The 20,343-nt window shown below is 43.0% G+C and overlaps 1 protein-coding gene across 1 annotated transcript in view; it reads right to left on the bottom strand.

Annotated features, from left to right (window-relative positions):
* Positions 1–3,864: 3,864 nt before the first annotated feature.
* Positions 3,865–20,343, bottom strand: part of LOC144691676 (myelin protein zero-like protein 1) — a 50,663-nt gene continuing 34,184 nt past the window's right edge. Inside the window, exons 5-6 of the mRNA XM_078560006.1 lie at positions 19,485–19,584; positions 3,865–11,360 (exon numbers count right to left, since the gene is read on the bottom strand). Of these exons, the coding sequence (XP_078416132.1) occupies positions 11,259–11,360; positions 19,485–19,584 (202 nt within the window). The 3' untranslated portion in view covers positions 3,865–11,258. The remainder of the gene's footprint in view (positions 11,361–19,484; positions 19,585–20,343) is intronic.

The raw sequence follows: 20,343 nt of genomic DNA, 5'->3' as shown, positions 1-20,343 counted from the left end.
TTGGAGCCCACTATCTCTTACGGTGTTCTATTAGTCAATGTTTCCCAGGTCAGACTGAACGCCTGCAATGACTGCCAGCTCCTGTTCTAGCCGCAATAGACCTCCCCTTTAAAAGGTGCAGGCTGGCTTCAACTGATGCTAGCCACTCACAATATTGGCCTCCTGCTCGGGCATCCAGCCAAATAATAGCACAATTATTGCTGGCTGGACATTGAAATGATTTAAAACAACAGGCAGAATGAAGCTGGTGTGCTGCCTGCATTGCAGTCAATGAGCATCAGTTAATCACGCATTGCAGTCCGCATGTTTGTTTTCATGGGCTATTGAATTTAGTCCCCATCTTACCTAAAACGTAACTGAAGATTGCTGTTTTCACTGCTTATGCATGATTAGGGAAACAATCACCGAAATAAATGATTCCCTGAAGGCAGGCCTTCAAGCTTCATTCCATTAGAGGGATGACTTTGAGTTGTTGTTAGGGGCCACCACAACCTTTTACTTCTATGCTGCTAGATCCCTTTGATCAAGAGCAGGGCACCAACGCAGAAAGCAGGGAACACCCTGTTTGCCGGGAATAATTCCTTTATCCATTTCCTCATGGTAAACAGGTCATTGATCAGCAGCATTGATCATACTGCACTTTTTCGATCTTATGGGTTTTCTCAGTCAGAACATTATTGATGACTCATTTGGGGCTGCACAGGGTTCTAATCCTGATTCCACAGACTTAATGCCCATTAATGTGCAGCTGGTCTGTGACCAAGGGCACAAAATTATGCATGTAAATGGATTTTAGTCTGGGAGCTGTCATGACTCCTTGTTTAACAACAATCCATGGTACCACTATTATTAAAAAAAAACAAAGAGCACTTTGCAAGAGTCACAAAGAAAAGCAGAGTATCATGCACACATCTATCAGTATTCTGCTCAAGCAGATCATTCTCATTTTCAAATAAAGTGTCAGATGCTTAAGCAGACGGAAAGAGGTGTTAGCTCAAAGCTTATTGTAGTCTATTATGCAACTTTACCATACAAGACAGGTGCTGAAATTGTGAGAGGATATGTTCACATAGAATTATGGAGTGATATAGCACAGAGCGAGATCATTTGGCCTCTCTTGGCCTGCTTGAAAGAACTATCAAATTAGTGTCACTCCACTGCCCTGTCCACATATCCCTGAAAAGTGTTCTCCTTCTAGCATCGCTTTCATTATCCTTTCAGGCAGTTCATTCCAAATTATAACAACTCACTGGGTAAAAGAAAATTCTCATCGCACCTTTTGTTCTTTTTTCCAATTATCTTACATGGGGGAACATACGAATGTACGAACAAGGAGGAGTAGGCCATTCAGCCCCTTGAGCCATTTAATAAGATCATGGCTGATCTGATAGTAACCTCAAATTCACATCCCACCTACCCCCGATAATCTATCACCCCCTTGCTTACCAAGAATCTATCCACCTCTGCCTTAAAAATATTCAAAGACTCTGCTTCGACTGCCTTCTCAGGAAGAGTTCCAAAGGCTCGCGACCTTCTGAGAGAAAAATTTCACCTCATCTGTTTTAAATGGGCGACCCCTTATTTTTAAACAGTGACCCCTACTTCCAGATTCTCCCACAAGAGGAAACATCCTCTCCACATCCACCCTGTCAAGACCTCTCAGGATCTCACATGTTTCAATCAAGTTGCTTCTTACTCTTCTAAACTCCAGCAGATACAAGTCTAACCTGTTCAACCTTTCCTCACAAGACAACCCACCCATTCCAGGTATTAGTCTAGTAAACCTTCTCTGAACTGCTTCCAACCTATTTACATCCTTCCTTAAATAAGGTGGCCAATACTGTACACAGTAATGCAGATGTGGTGTCACTAGTGTTCTGTACAACTGAAGCATAACCTCCCCACTTTTGTGTTCAATTCCTCTCACGATAACAGATAACATTCTATTAGCTCAGGATTGCCATCATAGTGGTAATGTCACTAGACACTGAGGCATATGCTAATGCTCTGGGGGCATGGGCTCCAATCCCACATGGTAGCTAGTTGAATTTAAATTCAATCAATAAATTTGGAATGTAAAGCTATACTTAGTAATAGTGGCCATGACAACTATTATTGATTGTTCTAAAAAGCCTATTTGGTTCACAACTCTAAAAACAGTCAAGAAGCTCGACACATTCCAGGTCAAAGCAGTCCACTTGATTGGCACCCCATCCACCACCTTAAACATTCACTCCCTCCACCACCCACACCCTGTCAGCAGTGTGTACTATCTACAAGATACACGGTAGCAACTTGCCAAGGCTCCTTTGACAGCAAATCCGCAACCTCTACTATCTAGAAGAACCAGAGCAACAGATGCATTGGAACATCATCACCTGCAAGTTTCCCAGAAAGTCATACATCTTGACTTGGAACTAGTTTGACGTTCCTTCAGTGGGTTAAAATACTGGAACTCCCTCCCAAACAACACTGTGGGTATACTGACACCAGATGGACTGCAGAGGCTCAAGAAAGTGCCTCACCACCTCCTTCTCAAGGACAATTAGGGGTGGGCATTAAATGCTGGCCTTGCCAGTTATGCCCATATCCCATGAACAAATATAAAAACAAAAATCTCTACCCTAAACTTTCTCTGGCCTAAGGAGAACAACCCCAGCTTTGCCATGTAACTGAAGTCCTGCATCCACTTTTGACCCGTTATGTCCTGTTCACCTTCTTCAATGTTGACATACTTTCTAAAGTGTGATACCCAGAATTGGATACAATGCTCCAGCTGAGGCCTAACCCAGTGATTTATAAAGGTTTAGCATAGCTTCATTTCTCTTGTACTCTATGCCTCTATTCATAAAGCCAAGGATCCCAAACGATTTTGTAACAATGTTCTCAACTTGTCCTGCCATCTTTAAAGATATTTACATATATACCCCCAAGTTTCTGTACTCTTTATCAATTTGTTTGTATTTCCCTTCCTCATTTTTTCCCACTAAAGGGGATCACAACTTTTCTCTGTTAAACTGCACTTGCCATAAGTTTGCCCATTTCACCGGTGTCTCTTCTGAAATGTTACTATCCCAGTTTTCTACATTTCCCGGTTTTGTGTATTCTAGAAACATTTCAAATTATGCCATGTGCGGGTTATTGATATATATCAAAAGAACAAGGGTCCTAATATCAACCCCTGGGGGATGGCATTGCATACTTCCCTCCAGACTGAAGAACTGTTCACCATTGCTCTCTTGCTTGACTCCCTTTACATTTTGCGATATATTTTGAGGTTGGTATAATGGATGTGAAATCATTGTTTTGCATTTGGGCAACCTGCAGCATACCTTCTCCAGATGTGGATTCCAAGTGGTGTGGAGGACTGAGTTCTGTATTCCCTTGCATTCCTATGCACTGTGGATGTGTTACCTCAGCCACTTTCCTTGTTGTGTTCATACATATACCACCATTGCTTGTCATTTCTCAGCACCATGGCTGCTATAGGTTCTTCTCCACACTTCCACACCCACTACCTTCGTGCCCTATCTCTTGGACACTTGTCTTTGACCTTGGGCAATTCTCTTACAAGATTTTGGGCAGTGAGGTACCCCCTCTCCCACCCTCCTCCCCTTCTCTGCACTAAGTTCTGCTCAGGCAAGGTTGTGATTTGCACTGGAAGACTACAATATCAATTCCCATTTGTGTCGAAAGATATGAAGCTCTTTGCATTACTTACGGTGCAGCATTTATTTTTCTGTATGAAATGACATCATATGCATGTTTGTAGGCAATAGGGCAAGTACTCATTAGTACAATGATCCATTATCTATTAGAATCCGTGACAACAGGCTTAAAAAATGTCACAAAGGGGGCAAAAACTATTTTGAAAGAACAAAACTTTATCGTAACGTTAATTTTACTAAACAGAAGTACAGTCAACATATAACTGGTTATAGATGAGCTTTACACTTTTTTTTCTAGTCTCAGCAAATAGGCTTCTTCCTCCAGACAATGTTAGTGGTAATTTTGCAGATATGCATCTAACTAGCCAAACAGCTCCAACATGTGATATAATGAAGAATCCATTTGTTTTAATACCCACAGTAATTCAGAACGTTTGCAAGAAAATTCTTATTAGTGAAGGCAATTGGCGTGTTAAGGCTGTTGTGTTTTCATGTGAAATTCCTAGAGAATTGCTTTACGAAATAAACCAACCAGCAATGTCAAAATCTTACACATCTTTGCTATAGCCAATATTTCACAGGGATCATCAGTAGGTCTCTATTTCTTTAAGCTGAAACTATGGAAAGGATAATCCACATAAATAAATTTGTTTGTTCAATCCTGTGAAATTCTTTTGGTCAGTTATGCAGAAAAAAATTATTTTCTTTACAGGTCTAAAAATCCTGACGTCCTTCATGAAAGCAAATCATCCCAATAAATTTAAGATAAAATAAATTTTCAAACAGTTAAGGCAAGTACAAAATATTTTGTAATGTAGCAAATAATTTAGCAAACTTGTTTGAATTTATACACTTATGCACTTCTAGCTAGCATTAGAGCAAGATTTTGCAGGCAAAGTTGTTAAAATGTAATTTTAGGCTTTACACAATTTAAGGAATGTCAATTTTAGGTGCGTGCTGTTGCTCAAGAATAACGCAGAAGCAAAATAACACTACTAATGTTGCAGTGAATCAATCATTTCTTTGTAGAAACCATTTAGATTTCTCTCTTGGATAAGACCCCCAGTTTGTGCAGTCACCTGACAGCACAAATTTGCTTTGTTACTCTGAAAAGTGACCATTACCACTTTTAAACTTGCTTATATACTGCAATGTAGCGTTTTCTTTCTAACTGTACTGTTCAAGTAGTCTGCCTTGGGTGAAGTAATGCTCATGAATTTGTTAATTATATCAAGTGAGTTCCTGAATGCCATCTACCAAATGGTTTTTATATACAGACTACATCAGCTATCTGGAGTGGTTTGTGTTCAGAATTCAGGTTACATAAAATGGAATTAAATATTTAAATAAGATGCTTTTTCTTATTTATAGCAACATGCAATTACAATGCATGTTTTTCTTCATTTAAGGCAAATGACATATAATTAAGTTCACATATTTACATATTTGGGGATACACACACAGGTTATCAATTTAAAATATTACTATGTTATTTTGACATTATCAAAGGCTACATACAAAGTAAACAGAAGCTATATAGTTTGATGATCTTGATCTAAAATATAAATGAGCAACAAAACAATTAGCAAAGGTGAGAGCAATGTCACTGGTTTACAACAAACATATACAAGTGAAAATGCCATTCACAGAATTCACATTTGGTAGCAAAATATAATTGTCAGTATGGACAATTAATATCTGATTGCAACACATTTTCAACAGCTTTACATGGAATGCTATAGGGAGGGAATGTTAAATATACAGAGTTCAACCTGTATTGTTATCTTTTAAATGGAGGATTGACTGAACCAATATGGTGTGTAATATGTTGTGCCTTATCAGAGTTCAAAATGGGATATAGCACACTAATTATACAGCAAAAAACATGTGATCGTGAAAGTAGTGAGTGCTTGTCCAGACCAGTCAGGACAGCTGACATGCATGAAGCTCTTTTTCCTTTCCTCAGTATTTTGCTTTTTCTCAAAGTCTTTGAACTATCCTAGAAGCCGTTCCAAATCTTTACTTTATATCCTTTTTTCAGGGGTAGACCTCAGGTGCAATATTGACAAGACCTCACTGTGCTATAAAAAATTACCTTTAATTCAAAAATGCTCAATTTATATGTAGAGTTCTTTGTTCAGACCAGGGAGAGAAGCCCACCCCTAGATTATCTTGCAGGGGTCCCTTCACTCCTTGCCTATGATTTTTGTTCTTAACCAACCATGCCCTCACGGCAAGCTAAGATGGCTTTCCTTATCGCATCCAGTCCTGTTTCTCCATGACCCATTTCAAACTGATATTCCACCAGTTAGGAGCCTTATTATTTGTATCTGTGTTATCAGTTGTTTTTGTTTAAAGCTGTTCATAAGGTCAGTCATCCAGGCTAAATGTTTTAATTCCTTATCGAACTATTGAATCATAGAATGGTTCACCATTTTAACTAAGTTACCTCCTATTGTATTCTCACACATTCATCAGCTTGCTCGTTTTAGCAAACAGCTTAGCTAAACAAGGTTAAAAAGAAAATCCTATCACAGCTTCATGATATGGCTGTTTATTTAGGTATCTACCCAGCTACTCTTCCACCATTGCAGAGGCATTATCTGGTCATGTCCCCTTTCCCTGGGCTAAGCAAAGACCATCAGTCCTGGTGTCTAATAATAATAATTTCAGACTAGTTTCCAGAGAAATGTAAGTTAAGCAATTTAGGAAAAAGGCACTGTGAATTAATCAAGCAGTTATAAAAAGTAAGCACTAGAGCTGAACTTCAAAGGAGATTACAAAAAGCAATGGAACAGCTGGCAGTGGCTGTCTTAGAAATCCACAAACAACATTTCACTAGAATTATTAGAGAAAACAGCACCTAGCATAAAGACAAATTCAGCATAAAGCCAGAAAGAAAACAAACATTAAAATAAAAGCAAAGCACTGAAATAAAAACAGAAAATGCTGGGAAAACTCAGCAGACCTGGCAGCATCTGTGGAGAGAGAAACAGAAATGACGTTTTGAGTCTGTATGTCTCTTCTTCAGATCCTCTTCTGAGCCCAAGCCTGAATATTGTTCAGATCTTGCTGTTTATGGACAAGACTGCTTCAATATCTGAGGAGTCGCGAATGGTGCTGAACATTATGTAAATGTCAGTGAACATCCCCACTCCTGACCTTTTGAAGGAGGGAAGGTGATTGATGAGATAAAAACATTGAATGATGAAACAGCTGAAGATGGTTGGGCCCAGGACACTACGCTGACGAACTCCTGCAGTGATGTCCTGGAACTAAGATGACTGGCCTCTAATATCCACAACAATCTTCTTTTGTTCTCGGTATGACTCCAACCAGTGGAAAGCTTTCCCCCCCACTTCCATTGACTTCAATTTTTCCAGGGCTCCTTAATACCACACTCGGTCAAATGCTACCTTGATTTCAAGGGCAGTCACCCTCACTTCCCCTCTGGAGTTCAGCACTTTAGTCCATGTTTGGACCAAGGCTGTAATGAGATCTGGAGCCTAGTGGCCCTGGTAGAACCCAAGCCGAGCACAGTGAGCAGGTTACTGCTATCAAAGTGCTATTTGATAGTATTGTACATGACATCTTCCATCACTTTGCTGATGATCAACAGTAGATCGAGTAGAGTAATTGGCCAGATTGGAGTTGTCCTGCTTTTTGTGGATAGGACATTCTTTGGCAATTTTCTATATTGTAGAGTAAATACCAGAGTTTTAGCTGCACCGGAGCTGCTTGCTAGGGGTGAGGCTAGTTCTGGAGTGCAACAGTACAATTGTACAATAATACACAGTACAATTGCTGGGATGTTGTCAGGACCCATAGCCTTTGCAATATCAAGTACCTCCAACTGTTTCTTGATACCACATGGAGTGAATCAAATTGACTGAATATTAACATCTGTGATACTAGAGACATCAGAAAGAGTAGCAGTTTGAACATTGACAAACCAGGCACAAAACTACCTGTTCCCATTGCTCCTTCCCCTGCACCATCTCACCCCCAAAAAAGGTCAGGAGCAAAAATTTTAAAAAGAACAAAATGAATGAGAAGTAAAATTTCAAGGTTAAAGTATATGTAAAATATAGGGCTGTAATTTCTGTGGAGTGGCATGCACAGTCGGATTGCCACTCTACTCCTCCTGGTTATTTACCCTGAAATGCAGCCGGAACTTTCTTGCCCTTCCTCCCGACTTTGGGCGGGTGAGAAAGGTGCAGTTCAGCCGGTTCCTGAGGTGATGTGTTGAGAGCAGCTGAGGAGAAGGTAAAGAAGACATTTTCGCTTTTTTACAGCTCTAGCTGCCATAAAGCAGATAGGTTTAAAGGTCCAGCCACTTTGAGAAGACAGGGAGAAGTTAAGTGTATAAGTTAATTGAGCAGGATTGGGGGGGGGGGTGGGTGGTCAGCAGGTGTCAGTACTGTAGTTACACAGGAGTTAGAAGTGCTTTTAATACTTTAACTTTTTCTGAGTAGCTATTACTGTAAGACAATCAGAACTACCTGAAGTTTGCGATTTAAATCGGAATATCAGATGGTTCCCATTGCAGAGCAATTGCCCAACAGGCGCCTGAACTTCCTGGGCAATTCCTGTGCAATCCTTACATGGGGACTTCCATTTGGGGCGGGGGGGGGGGGGGTGAGAGAGAGAGAAAGAGTGGTCATAACTTTGGGGTCCCCCTGAGTACGACACCCCAGAGATCGGAAGTTATGCGCCATAGGACAGACAACCCAAATGTTTTGTGCTAGACTAGAGCAACAGGGACTTTGTTCTCAAATTTGGCTACTTTTGTTTAGCATCTTCTTTCTATCTTAAGAGTTGTAATACCTCTCCCGATTGACCATTTCCTCTTTTGTTAGTCTCTTCGGTGAAGACTGGGGCAAAGAATCTATACAGCATCATCTCCCGTGATTTTATCTTGCTCACCCATTAAGTGCCTGAAACCTCTGCAACTTACACGTCTAAAGAATGTTTTACTATTTTAGCCTCTAATTCCAAATACTGTACAATAATATCAAAACATCGGTTTGATTATAATTTATAGAAACTAAAGCTATCGATGCTCAAAAGTATTCAGTAGGTATGCAACAAGTAGTTTACCTAAATATCTAATTTGCCAAGCTTTTAATAAATGTAAAAAGTGATTAATAAATATAGTATAGTGCAGAGTACCCAACATTAAGTAAATTTCATTTCACTAAATGCATTTTCTTTGCTAAAGAGCAAAGAAAGTGCCACTATATTTTGCTGTTACGTTAACTCTGGCTTTAAAAGACAGTAAAATAATTAAGATGGTATGGTTTTAAATTACAGCTCAGCCTCAAGACAGTTCAACCTCAATACAAGCATTTATTTTTTATTCATTCATGGGATGTGGGCTTCACTGGCTGGGCCAGCATTTATTGCTTATCCCTAATTGCCCTTGAGAAGGTGGTAGTGAGTTGCCTTCTTGAACCACTGCAGTCCATGTGGTCTGAGTACACCCACAGTGCTGTTAGGAAGGGAGTTCCAGGATTTTGACCCAGCGACAGTGAAGGAATGGCGACATGTTTCCAAGTCAGGATGGTGAGTGACTTGGAGGAGAACCTGCAGTTGGTGGTGTTCCCATCTATCTGCTGCCCTTGTCCTTCTAGATGGTAGTGGTTGTGGGTTTGGAAGGTGCTGCCTAAGAAGCCTTGGTGAATTCCTGCAGTGCATCTTGTAGATGGTACACACCACTGCTACTGTACATTGGTGGTGGAGGGAGTGAATGTTGTGGTGCCAATCAAGCTGACTGCTTTGTCCTGGTTGGTGTCAAGCTTCTGGAGTGTTGTGGGAGCTGCACTCATCCAGGCAAGTGGGGAGTATTCCATCAAACTCCTGACTTATGACTTGTAGATGGTGGACAGGCTTTGGGGAGTCGGGAGCTGGGTTACTTGTCGCACTATTCCTAGCCTCTGGCCTGCTCTTGTAGCTACAGTATTTATATGGCTAGTCCAGTTCAGTTTCTGGTCAATGGTAACCCCAGGATATTGATAGTGGGGGATTCAGTGATGGTAATGCCATTGAACATCAAGGGATGATGGGTGGATTCTCTCTTGTTGGAGATGGTCATTGCCTGACACTTAAGTAGTGCAAATGTTACTTGCCACTTGTCAGCCCAAGCCTGGATATTGTCCAGGTCTTGCTGCATTTGGACATAAACTGCTTCAGTATCTGAGGAGTCGTGAATGTTGCTGAACATTGTTCAATCATCAGCGAACATCCCCACTTCGGACCTTATGATGGAAGGAAGGTCATTGATGAATCAGCTGAAGATGGTTGGGCCGAGGACACTACCCTAAGGAACTCCTGCAGTGATGCCCTGGAGCTGAGATGGCTGACCTCCAACAACCACAACCATCTTCCTTTGTGCTAGGTATGACTCCAACCAGCAGACAGTTTCCCCCCGATACCCATTGATTCCAGTTTTGCTAGGGCTCCTTGATGCCACACTCAGTCAAGTGCTGCCTTGATGGCAAGGGCATTCACTCTCACCTCACCTTGGCAGTTCAGCTCTTTTGTCCACGTTTGAACCAAGGCTGTAATGAGGTCAGGAGCTGAGTGACCCTGGCGGGACCCAAACTGGGCGTCAGTGAGCAGGTTATTGCTAAGCAAGTGCTGCTTGATAGCACTGTTGATGACCTCTTCCATTACTTTACTGATGATGGAGAGTAGACTGATGAGACAGTAATTGGCCAAGTTGGATTTGTCCTTTTTGTGTACAGGACATACCTGGGCAATTTTCCACATAACCACGTAGATGCCAGTGTTGTAGCTATGCTCTCACAATGAAGCTCCCACATTTTCCGAGTTGTATTTTATGCTGTTATAAAACTGTCACCTCACTGTGGCAACATCCTTGCTATTATGAACTGCATAATTACGACAACTAAATAAACAAAAAATCTATATTTTTAACCAATGTGGTCTCACAGTGGGCGGTAGTTTTGGCATAATGGCAGTGTTAGTTTACATTTTGCACTATAAATTAAGCATGCAGACCATAATATTATTGTCCTCTTTCTCCCACTGTAGACCGAAGGAAATTTTTGGAATAGGCATATTTCTTTCCTCAAAATACAATCTTAGTATTCTAAATATGTATTATCAATTTGTTTCTGTTTTGCAGCACTGCAAACTTCCCACAAATCTTTGCTGGAACAAAGAACTTTATCACAAAGATAGAAATAGCACATGAGTAAGCATGTGGGTCACAAATTAAGGAAACAATCATAGGTTTGCTGTGGCCCACATATGAAAAATCCATTACACTAGACATCATAGGGCATGGGCATGGCAAATACTCAAATTTAAACTAAGAGCAGGTATAGTCCCAATTCACTACAGCATTCCAAATTAAGCCTTTGATATTTTTCCCAATTAGATGGCTAAAATCCTAACCATGGTCCCTTGTTATCACAACTTGAACTTGAAATTTATTTCCTCCCCTTCCAGAGGATCAGTCACTCAATAATGTTACAAATAGGAACAAAATAAAAAGCCAACATTTCAGCCACTCAGCCCACTCGCCATTCAGATTATTTAGTTAAAATATGTAGTGACTTTATATCAGGATTTCTGGATATCAGAATAAACAACGGAATCTGACTTGTAGATCTTGTTGGAATGCTTTCGTCCAGAATGATCTAGTTGAGCATAAATTACTGGGCCCTAAAGTTAAAAACAAAGAAAACAATTATTCAGATTTCAATTTTGACACATTATTCAAAAATTGCAAGTGCACGGCATTTATCAGATTCAAATCTAAAGGTTAATTTAACAAGATAAGTCAAAGTCAAACTGAAAAATCAAGAAACCTTTGGAAAATTCTCTTTTTTGCTGTGGAAAAATGAAGTGCTGCACTACATTTGGTCACGCAAGGTGTTTTCTCACATTATCCACACCAGATCTGTATGATAGAACTGCGCTAAAGTAATGTGACCCAAGGGAAGCACTAGGGTTAGGAGCTATTGTGCATGTGCTGTCATTTGACATCTGTCAAAAACACTGCAGGTTCTTGATTATTTTTCCTATTAAACTAGGCTTACCCCTGTGGTACATGGAGAATTTATGTTGCAATGAATAAAGAGAGCTTTTCTGTGTGACCTTATAACACGAGCACTTAAGTAAAACCGTGAAGACAATATTGCTAAAGGGTGGAGCATTTTTTTCTTGAGTTCTTCTGATACCCACATCATAAAGGTCTAAATAAAAAATATATAATTGTATGCATTATTCCTCATAATAATGCTCACTCCCAAACTCAGATCACCACAAATCTTCAAAGTCATTCCTCCTAATGTGGCATTTGATGCACCTTTACCTTAATGGTTTGAACAGAACTGTTAAAATTTGTTATATTGTAAGGCACCAGTCTATTGGAACTTAACTGAGGCAAAGGAAGTTCTGAAACCATGACCATTTTGGTTGCTATATCTATATTGGGGCTTTTTATTTAGGAGTAAAATAATATAAATCTTTGAGTTGACAGATCTTAGTTTTCGGCTTTTTTCTTGTTTACCACATCACATGCCTTCCTTTCATCTGCAATTTTTGGCTGAAACAATTAAATCTAACCTAACCATTGCTCTGTATGCTCACGTTACTGTAGAATAAAATAGCTTAATTACCCAAGCCAAGTCTTGTACCATTCAACGTTGACTTGGGCTGCCTATGATAAGCCTGAAGAAACATGCATACGAAATTGTCCATATTACAAGGGAGTTTTAATGTAACACCCTTGGGTCCTGCTATTGTTCCAGTAGAAAAAGGAAGAATAGGAGATGGGGCTTGGGTTCAGAAGTGGCAATCAAAATACACATGGAAAAGAACACAGGTAAAAGTTTTAGATTATGTAGGTCAATGGTAGAGACTCAAGCTTGACAAGGAAGGAACTTAGTGCAGGGACTGACAAAGGGCAGTGACCAGTCTGCCAAAGGGCCTAAACTAGTGGGTGGGGCACTGCAGGAAAGGATGCAGTTGTATAATCTGATGCAGCAATAAGTAAAGGTACAAATTGGAAAAAAATCTATTCCCAGTTCCTTGCCCTATTTGTTTTTTGTGGAATTTATACCAAAGACGTTCAAGAGACATTGAGGCAGGATTTGCTGTAACCAACAAATAAACATCAGACTTGCCCTTGCCTGTTAAATTTCCATGAACTTTTGCATGGCAAGTTGCTGCAAGTGAGAGTTGGAAGCAATGGAGTGCCCTCTATATGACATCAGAAAGCTGCATAAATAAGAGAGCTTATTGGGCCAGAATTCGCTGTAAAACCAACAATGAAGCTAACAAGACACATTAGTTATGCACAAATCAGACTGCAACTTCAGTGAATGCAGATGTTTGGGTAAATGTGAAAAGCCAGAATCCGCTGTCCAAGATGTCCACTCTACCCTAAGTTGTGTGAGAACAGTATCTTACTGCCTGGCTCCCCTATTCAAATGTATTAAACTGCAAAGTTCCTGTACTTAAGCTGTAGAAGTGGACGAAATTTGCCACAAAATTAGGGCTTGTCCAATTTAGTCTAAATGCCATTCCAGTTTGATAAGGCTTAATCACTGCCTAACAATTTCTGGCACTGAAAATTAAACTTTACAAAATTAATGTTTTAAAAAACTTTTTTGTCACTCCTCTCTCTTAATCCAATTTCTCTTTCCCTCTCTTATTTTGCTTTCTATACCCGATTTAACATCAACACTTCTTGGTTCAGACTCTTGATTGAACTTCTCAATCCGATTTTGTTAAGGAAATACATATTTACAAAAACAAAAAAAGCCAAAGTGGCTGAGGAAAAATGCTCAAAATACTCAGCAGGTCAGGCAGCATAGATGGAAAAGATAGAGTTAATACTTCAGGTGAATGATCTTTCATCAGAGCCATCGGGCTGAATCATCCCAGATTTGCACTAAGTGAGGTAGTGGGCAGGTAAAACAATGTTTTGCCCACCGACTGCAATGGCGGCTTTTCATGCAGTATCGCCCCAATTCTGCTGCGTTAATTATGCATTCCTGGGAAACACAGTTTCAATGGCAGGCGGGCTCTCATTTGCCCGCCACAATATCACCGTGTCGCTTCATCATGTCGGGCGCCATATTTGAAGTGCAGCTGCGCGCACACCTCTCCGTGCTTCCAGCCCACGACTGCTGCAAAGGTGACATGGCCCTGAAAGGCAAAAAGAACACATCCCCCAGGTTCAATGATGCACCCCTCGAGCGCCTTTTTGGACACAGTGGAGGTTCGCTGTGATGTCCTCTACCCCCACTCTGGCCGCAGGATGGGCAGCAACATCACTAATCCGGCTTGGGAGGTAGTGGCAGTGGTGGTTAGTACCAATGCCCTGCAAAAGAGGAAAGCCACCCAGTGCCACAAGAGGATGAATGATCTCCTCTGTTCCACCAGGCTAAGTCACTCTTCTCATCATTCTCAACTCTCACACTCGCAAACCCATCACACATCCACAGGGCCCTCACTCACTGCCAGTTCAAGGGACATCATCATTCACTCTCACACCCTCACCTTCACTGTCCTCATCCCATCCATGGGACAACTCACCACCCACACAGGCCAGGCATACTTATCATTTGGCCTGGCAAGCATCCTGCTTACACTCTCTCATTCATGCAGGGTAAGCTGGCACACAAGAGGGAGAGGTCGCAGACCGGTGGCGGAATGCCTGAAATCAAGGTCCTCACGGACTTTGAAAACAGAGCCATCCAGCTGGCCGGGGAGGATCTGGATCGTTCCAGTGCTGATGGTGAGGTCAGCGCTGCTCTACCAAGTGAGGATCCAGCAGTGCAACATCCATCAGACAACCATGCTGTGAGTGATGTGTCCTCTTTCACAGGCCACTGCCATGCACTAATTATCTTTCCTTGCTTTTGCAGGTACATCTGCCAAACAACCGACAGTGTCCATGACCCAGCATCAAGCCCTGAAGAAACCTCTGAAGAGGAATCTGAAGGCACCCTCCTTGAAGTCCCATCACAACGCTCACCCACACCCTCCACCAGCACAGAGACACACACCTCGGTAGGAATTAGTTTTAGAGTAGCCTCGGGATCACAATGTGGTGAGCACATTGCACTGTCTGATCCACAGCAGGCGGCAGCAGGGACTTTCCAGGTGTCAGGCACTCAGAGGACTGCTGGAGACCAGGAATTTGCTGAGTCCAAGTCAGATGATGAGCCTCTGGACTTGGTCATGTCACAGTTGCTGGAGCTGCAGAGGCAAGCTCGGGATTCCTCCATCATGTCTTACAATCTGAGGAGTGCAGTGGGCATCCCTTCCTGATGTTCTCCAGCTATCCCTTCTCCAAAAGGAGTCAGCCAGGGGCCCTGAAGGATCAGCAGGTGCACACTCCGGGGCCATTTTCCCAGGTGACTCCATGAGTGTCCAGTCCATTCAAATCCCCTCTTTCTGTGATCTCAGCAGCTCCAGCTCCACAGCTCGAGGAGGATGCCACTGCCACACAGCAGGACCCCAAAAGCAGGCCGGGGTCCTCCAGGTCTAAGCCCTCCAGAGGGAACCCGTCAAGGTCATCACAGACACAGCATAGCGGTCAGCTGGCTGCCTCCATCTCCACTGTGGATATCTGGGGAGCACCAAGACATAACGGCAGGGTTAGGAAGGTTAAGATGTAACTCTTTCGAGTTATCAAAAGTCACAGATTGTAACTCTTTCGAGTACAATAACAGTTCTTGGTTTCCGGGAGTGGGACATGAACCCACAACCTTCTGATTCAAAGGCGAGAGTGCTATGAACTGAGCCACAGCTGACACCTCAGATGTAACTCTTTCGAGTTATCAACAGTCACAGATTGTAACTCTTTCGAGTACAATCACAGTTCTTGGTTTCCGGGAGTGGGACATGAACCCACAACCCTCTGATTCAAAGGCGAGGGTGCTATGAACTGAGCCACAGCTGACACCTCTAAGGTTAAGATGTAACTCTTTCGAGTTATCAACAGATCGCATGTAACTCTTTCGAGTACATTCACAGTTCTTGGTTTTCCGGGAGTGGGACATGAACCCACAACCTTCTGATTCAAAGGCGAGGGTGCTATGAACTGAGCCACAGCTGACACCTCAGATGTAACTCTTTCGAGTTATCAACAGTCACAGATTGTAACTCTTTTGAGTACAATCACAGTTCTTGGTTTCCGGGAGTGGGACATGAACCCACAACCTTCTGATTCAAAGGCGAGGGTGCTATGAACTGAGCCACAGCTGACACCTCTAAGGTTAAGATGTAGTTGTACAGCCTAGGCAGGGGTGTTAATCACTTCTACATAATATTCACTATCGTCAATAAACTCCCATGATGTCACCCCGTCTATGGCTCCTTGTTCTGATGAGCAGTGTTCATGTCAGTCAGATTAAAACCTTTCTGCACAAGATGAAGGCAGATGTCTCAGTCCAGGGCCTCTTCCCTGCACTTTGTGCAGCCTTCAGACCAAAGTGATGGTCCAGCCTCGCACTCCCTGGACACTTAACTGATGCCTGCATCTCAACGGTGCGGGTCATTGCTGCCAGAATGCTGTGGGCAGGCGTCACAGAGTTCTATCATTCTCTCTGTGTGCTCTCAGCAGCTTTAAGGTGGGGCTGGCCCCCATCTCTTCAGCATCTGTGACCAGTGATGCTGTGCTCCTGAAGGGCTCAGGTGCTGAAGGCGGACAAAGGATCAGATGTTTTTAAAGTTTCATGGCTGTGTCTCTATATTACCCTGATCACAGAGTGGAAGCGAGCTGCCCTCGACCAGACAGGAGTCAAATATTCTCAGAGGCTATGTGAAGATCTATGGAGTGCCCTCATTGCATGTTCTCATTATCCTCCTGCAATCAAGCAACTATTAGGGCCTCCACTGCATCTCCAAAACAGGAATATTATCACAGAGGGTAAGTGCGCTGCCATAAGCCAGACTGGAGTCAAATGTTCATAGGTGCAATGCAAGGATTGATGGTGTCTCCTCACTGCTCGCTGTCATCATCCTCCACAAATCTAGCAGCTATGAGGGCCCCCGAGCGTGCCTGCCTCATTTGGCCAGTGCGAGAGCCTCATCACTGTCATCATCGTATTCAAGGATCTTCTCACTCTCATCACCGTCGATGTCCTCCTCATCGGAGGAGGCCTCCAGCTACTGCATTTCCTCCTCAGCCAGTTCCTCTCCCCGTTGCAGCGCCAGGTTGTAAAGGGTGCAGCAGGCGACGATGATGTGAGACACCCTCTGTGGACTGTATTGCAGGGCTCCACCAGACCAGTCCAGGCGCCGGAACCTCATTTTCAGCATCTCGATGGTTTGCTCCACCAAGTTGCGAGTTGCAGCATGAGCCTCGTTATGCCTTCGCTCTGCTGCTGTCTGAGGCTGCCGCACGGGTGTGATCAGCCACATCCTCTGTGTGTAGCCCTTGTCCCCGAGGAGCCAACCCTGCAGCTTCTGTGGACTTTGGAAGATGTCAGGGATCTGTGAGCGAATTGAGAATGTAGGAGTCATGCGAACTCCTTGGAAACCATGCACAGGCCTGCAGGATGCGTTTGTGGTGGTTGCACACTAGCTGCACATTCTGCGAACGGAAGCCCTCACAGTTGTAGTTCACCGTGTGTCGTGACGGAGATCTGAGCACCACTTGAATGCCATCAATCATACCCTGCACCTGTGGGAAACCCAAGACCTGGTGAAATGCCAGCACTCTTGCATCCTGGCTTTCTTGGTCCCGGGTGAAATGCACAAAGCTGTGTGCCCTTGCGAATATGGCATCTGTGACCTCATGGATGGGTGGAGGCTTGTGATATCCCACAGATGTCACCTGTGGAACCCTGAAAGGAATCACTGGTGTAGAAGTGGAGTGCCGCTGTCACTTGCACAGTCACTGGCAGTGGATGCCCTCCATGTCCACGTGGTGCCAAATCCTGCAGCAGATATGGCCGACCAGTTTCCTAGACATGTGCAGTTTTAAGCAACACTGGTTCTCGGTCATCTGCAGGAATGAAAGGCGACGTCTATAGGCACTGGGTCTACCTAGGTGTCGACCAACAATGGCTCACTGTGGCTTTTCGGTGGCATGTGTGGAAGCCCCAGCTGCCCCTACTACCAGAGGATGCTGCTCCTCCCTCTGCACACCACTTGGATGGCCAGAGATTAGTGCGCTGCATGGCTGCCCGAAACCCCACCTTCCTCCATCCCACTTGACCTGACCGATTGGCGGCAGCTTTGCCCATTGGACTGCATGCTGTGCTCTCAGCTCAGGCATTCTCCTAACCCGCACTGCAAGGCTGCACTGTTAGCTTGAACCATGGGGAAGACTGGCCCAAACCAGGATGATGACATTGCAAGGGGCTGTGAGCGCCTCCACCAGTGACTGCTCCATGGCCAGCTTTAGCAAGGAGACTGTACAACGTGCCCAGTTGTCCAACTGTTCTGCATTCCCCTAAAACGCTCATTAGTTTGCAGCCTGTGCCTGAGGGGTGAAAAGCTCTGGAGCACTTGGTGGCACTTGATGCCTCTGCATTGCTCGAGTGGGCAGATAAGCTAGAGGCCCGACTCCAATCATATCAATGTGGCTGCACCTGAACTGTCTCAGCTGCAGAGGGATGGTCACTTTAAACAAGGTGTCCCAAATGCGTGGCCACTTCCCTTGCCCAACGCCCCCCCCACCCCAAGTTGCCTCAACTGCAGGGCAGCCTTTGCCACCAGCCCCTCAAACGCGCCTCAACCTTGAAGTCCAACAGGCGACCACTCCACAATGTTACTGTGCACTCACCTCCAAGTTCCCCTCAAAGTGCAGCCCACCAAGTCCACACCTTTTATATGCTATTGTGAAACACATCGGTGTGCAATCACACTGATGTGGGCGGACGATCCAGCGGACGATCCAGGACGATCCATTATGAGTCCGGCAGGCTTGCCTTATAATGATATGCTGATGTATTACAATGAGGTAAAACAAAAACAGAAATACCTGCAAAAACTCAGCAGGTCTGGCAGCATCAGCGGAGAAGAACAAAGTTGACGTTTCGAGTCCTCATGACCCTTCAACAGCAGTTCTGTTGAAGGGTCATGAGGACTCGAAACGTCAACTTTGTTCTTCTCCGCTGATGCTGCCAGACCTGCTGAGTTTTTGCAGGTATTTCTGTTTTTGTTTTGGATTTCCAGCATCCGCAGTTTTTTGTTTTTATTACAATGAGGTTCCTGACATCCGACGGCGGGAAACGCAGCCCGCCATCGACGGGATGAGCGGATGATCATAAACTGGTTTCACAACGTCGTGGAACCAATTTTTGGCCTTCTCGCTATTTATCTGCTCATGCCACTGAACACGCCCAACGCCAGCATGCATGGACTATTCTGCCCATCGGATTTTTGGACAAAGTCACCAATCTGCACCTTACCTTCCACTCTTCAAAGATGCTGCCCAATCCCCTGAGCGTTTACAAGAATTAAGAATCAGAGCAGGAAAATTCTAATCCGGAGGAAGTAAAAATAAATGGAAAAATACCAACCAATTCAGAAGATAATTTGGTTTGCAGGTCCGATCACCTTTTGAGACATTGTCAGCATTAAGATTCTATGAAAAGTTTATATTCTTCAACACATTTTGTACAAATACAGGAGGACAATACATAGACTGGAAACTTTTAAGCAAAGCCAAATAAACTTTCACCATGTATTTGAGGTGCTCAATTAAAAGGTTATCTTTATTCTATTTAATGAAGAGGCACAAATGAAGGATCTGCAAACAAATTAAACAATGTTTCTACCTGGCTGATTACAAAGAAACAAAGCAAGCATAAATCATACCTGGAGCGGGCCAACAGAACTATGATTCATTGAATCCTCCATAACTGACATTGCTGAGCTCCTCAGAGGTTGTTCAGTTGGCAAAACATTTTCCACAGGGCTGCCATTTTTTTTCCAAAGCACATTGTAGCATAAAGCAAGGACGAACATGCAGAAGTAAATGTCGGGAAAAGGGAGGAAGTAAATAAAAATGGTATGAGGTACAAGCTAACTGGCACAAAGACACATGCACAAAAGACATGGCCGAAAATAAAACATTGAAACACCCATTTTAGCCACTTATCTAACATCGCACCTCACTTTAGAAAGTCAAACAAACTGATTAGTATTGCTGAATTTTTTTTGTGGTGCATACCGAGTCGGAATAGCACATTGACCATCCTTAGTTAAACTGTGGTTCAAGAACTGGTTTCCAATGCTTTGGGTACAAACATACATGCAACACATTTATAAATACAAATTAACAGGAATATGCAAAAGGTTTGTTTCAATATAGTACCAATTTCTTAGCTCAATAGCCACGAATAACACAATTCATCGAGAAAAGAACTCGATATCTGACAATTTTGGAAAACAAACCAAGTACATATTTTTTTTTAAAATGTTTACACCACAAAATAAGACAAAATTCCCACACAGAAAATTGTGTGTGTGAATCAAGCCACTCAGGGAAAACGTCAAGTAAAACAAAGAAAAAAAGGAAGAGGGAGCGAGGTCCAACTACTGCTGCCATCACCCATGGATTCTGACTTTCACAAATGGGTAAAGTGATGAGATGTAATTTCTAAAACACAGATTAAAAACAAACTTGAAAACCCATACAATAAAAATGGAATCTGGTTTCAGTGAATCTGTCAAT

The sequence above is a fragment of the Cetorhinus maximus genome, chromosome 16 (genome assembly GCF_964194155.1).
Source record: "Cetorhinus maximus chromosome 16, sCetMax3.hap1.1, whole genome shotgun sequence".
NCBI lineage: Eukaryota > Metazoa > Chordata > Chondrichthyes > Lamniformes > Cetorhinidae > Cetorhinus > Cetorhinus maximus.
Note: the sequence above shows the minus strand (reverse complement) of the source record. Positions and strands in the feature narration are given on the sequence as shown.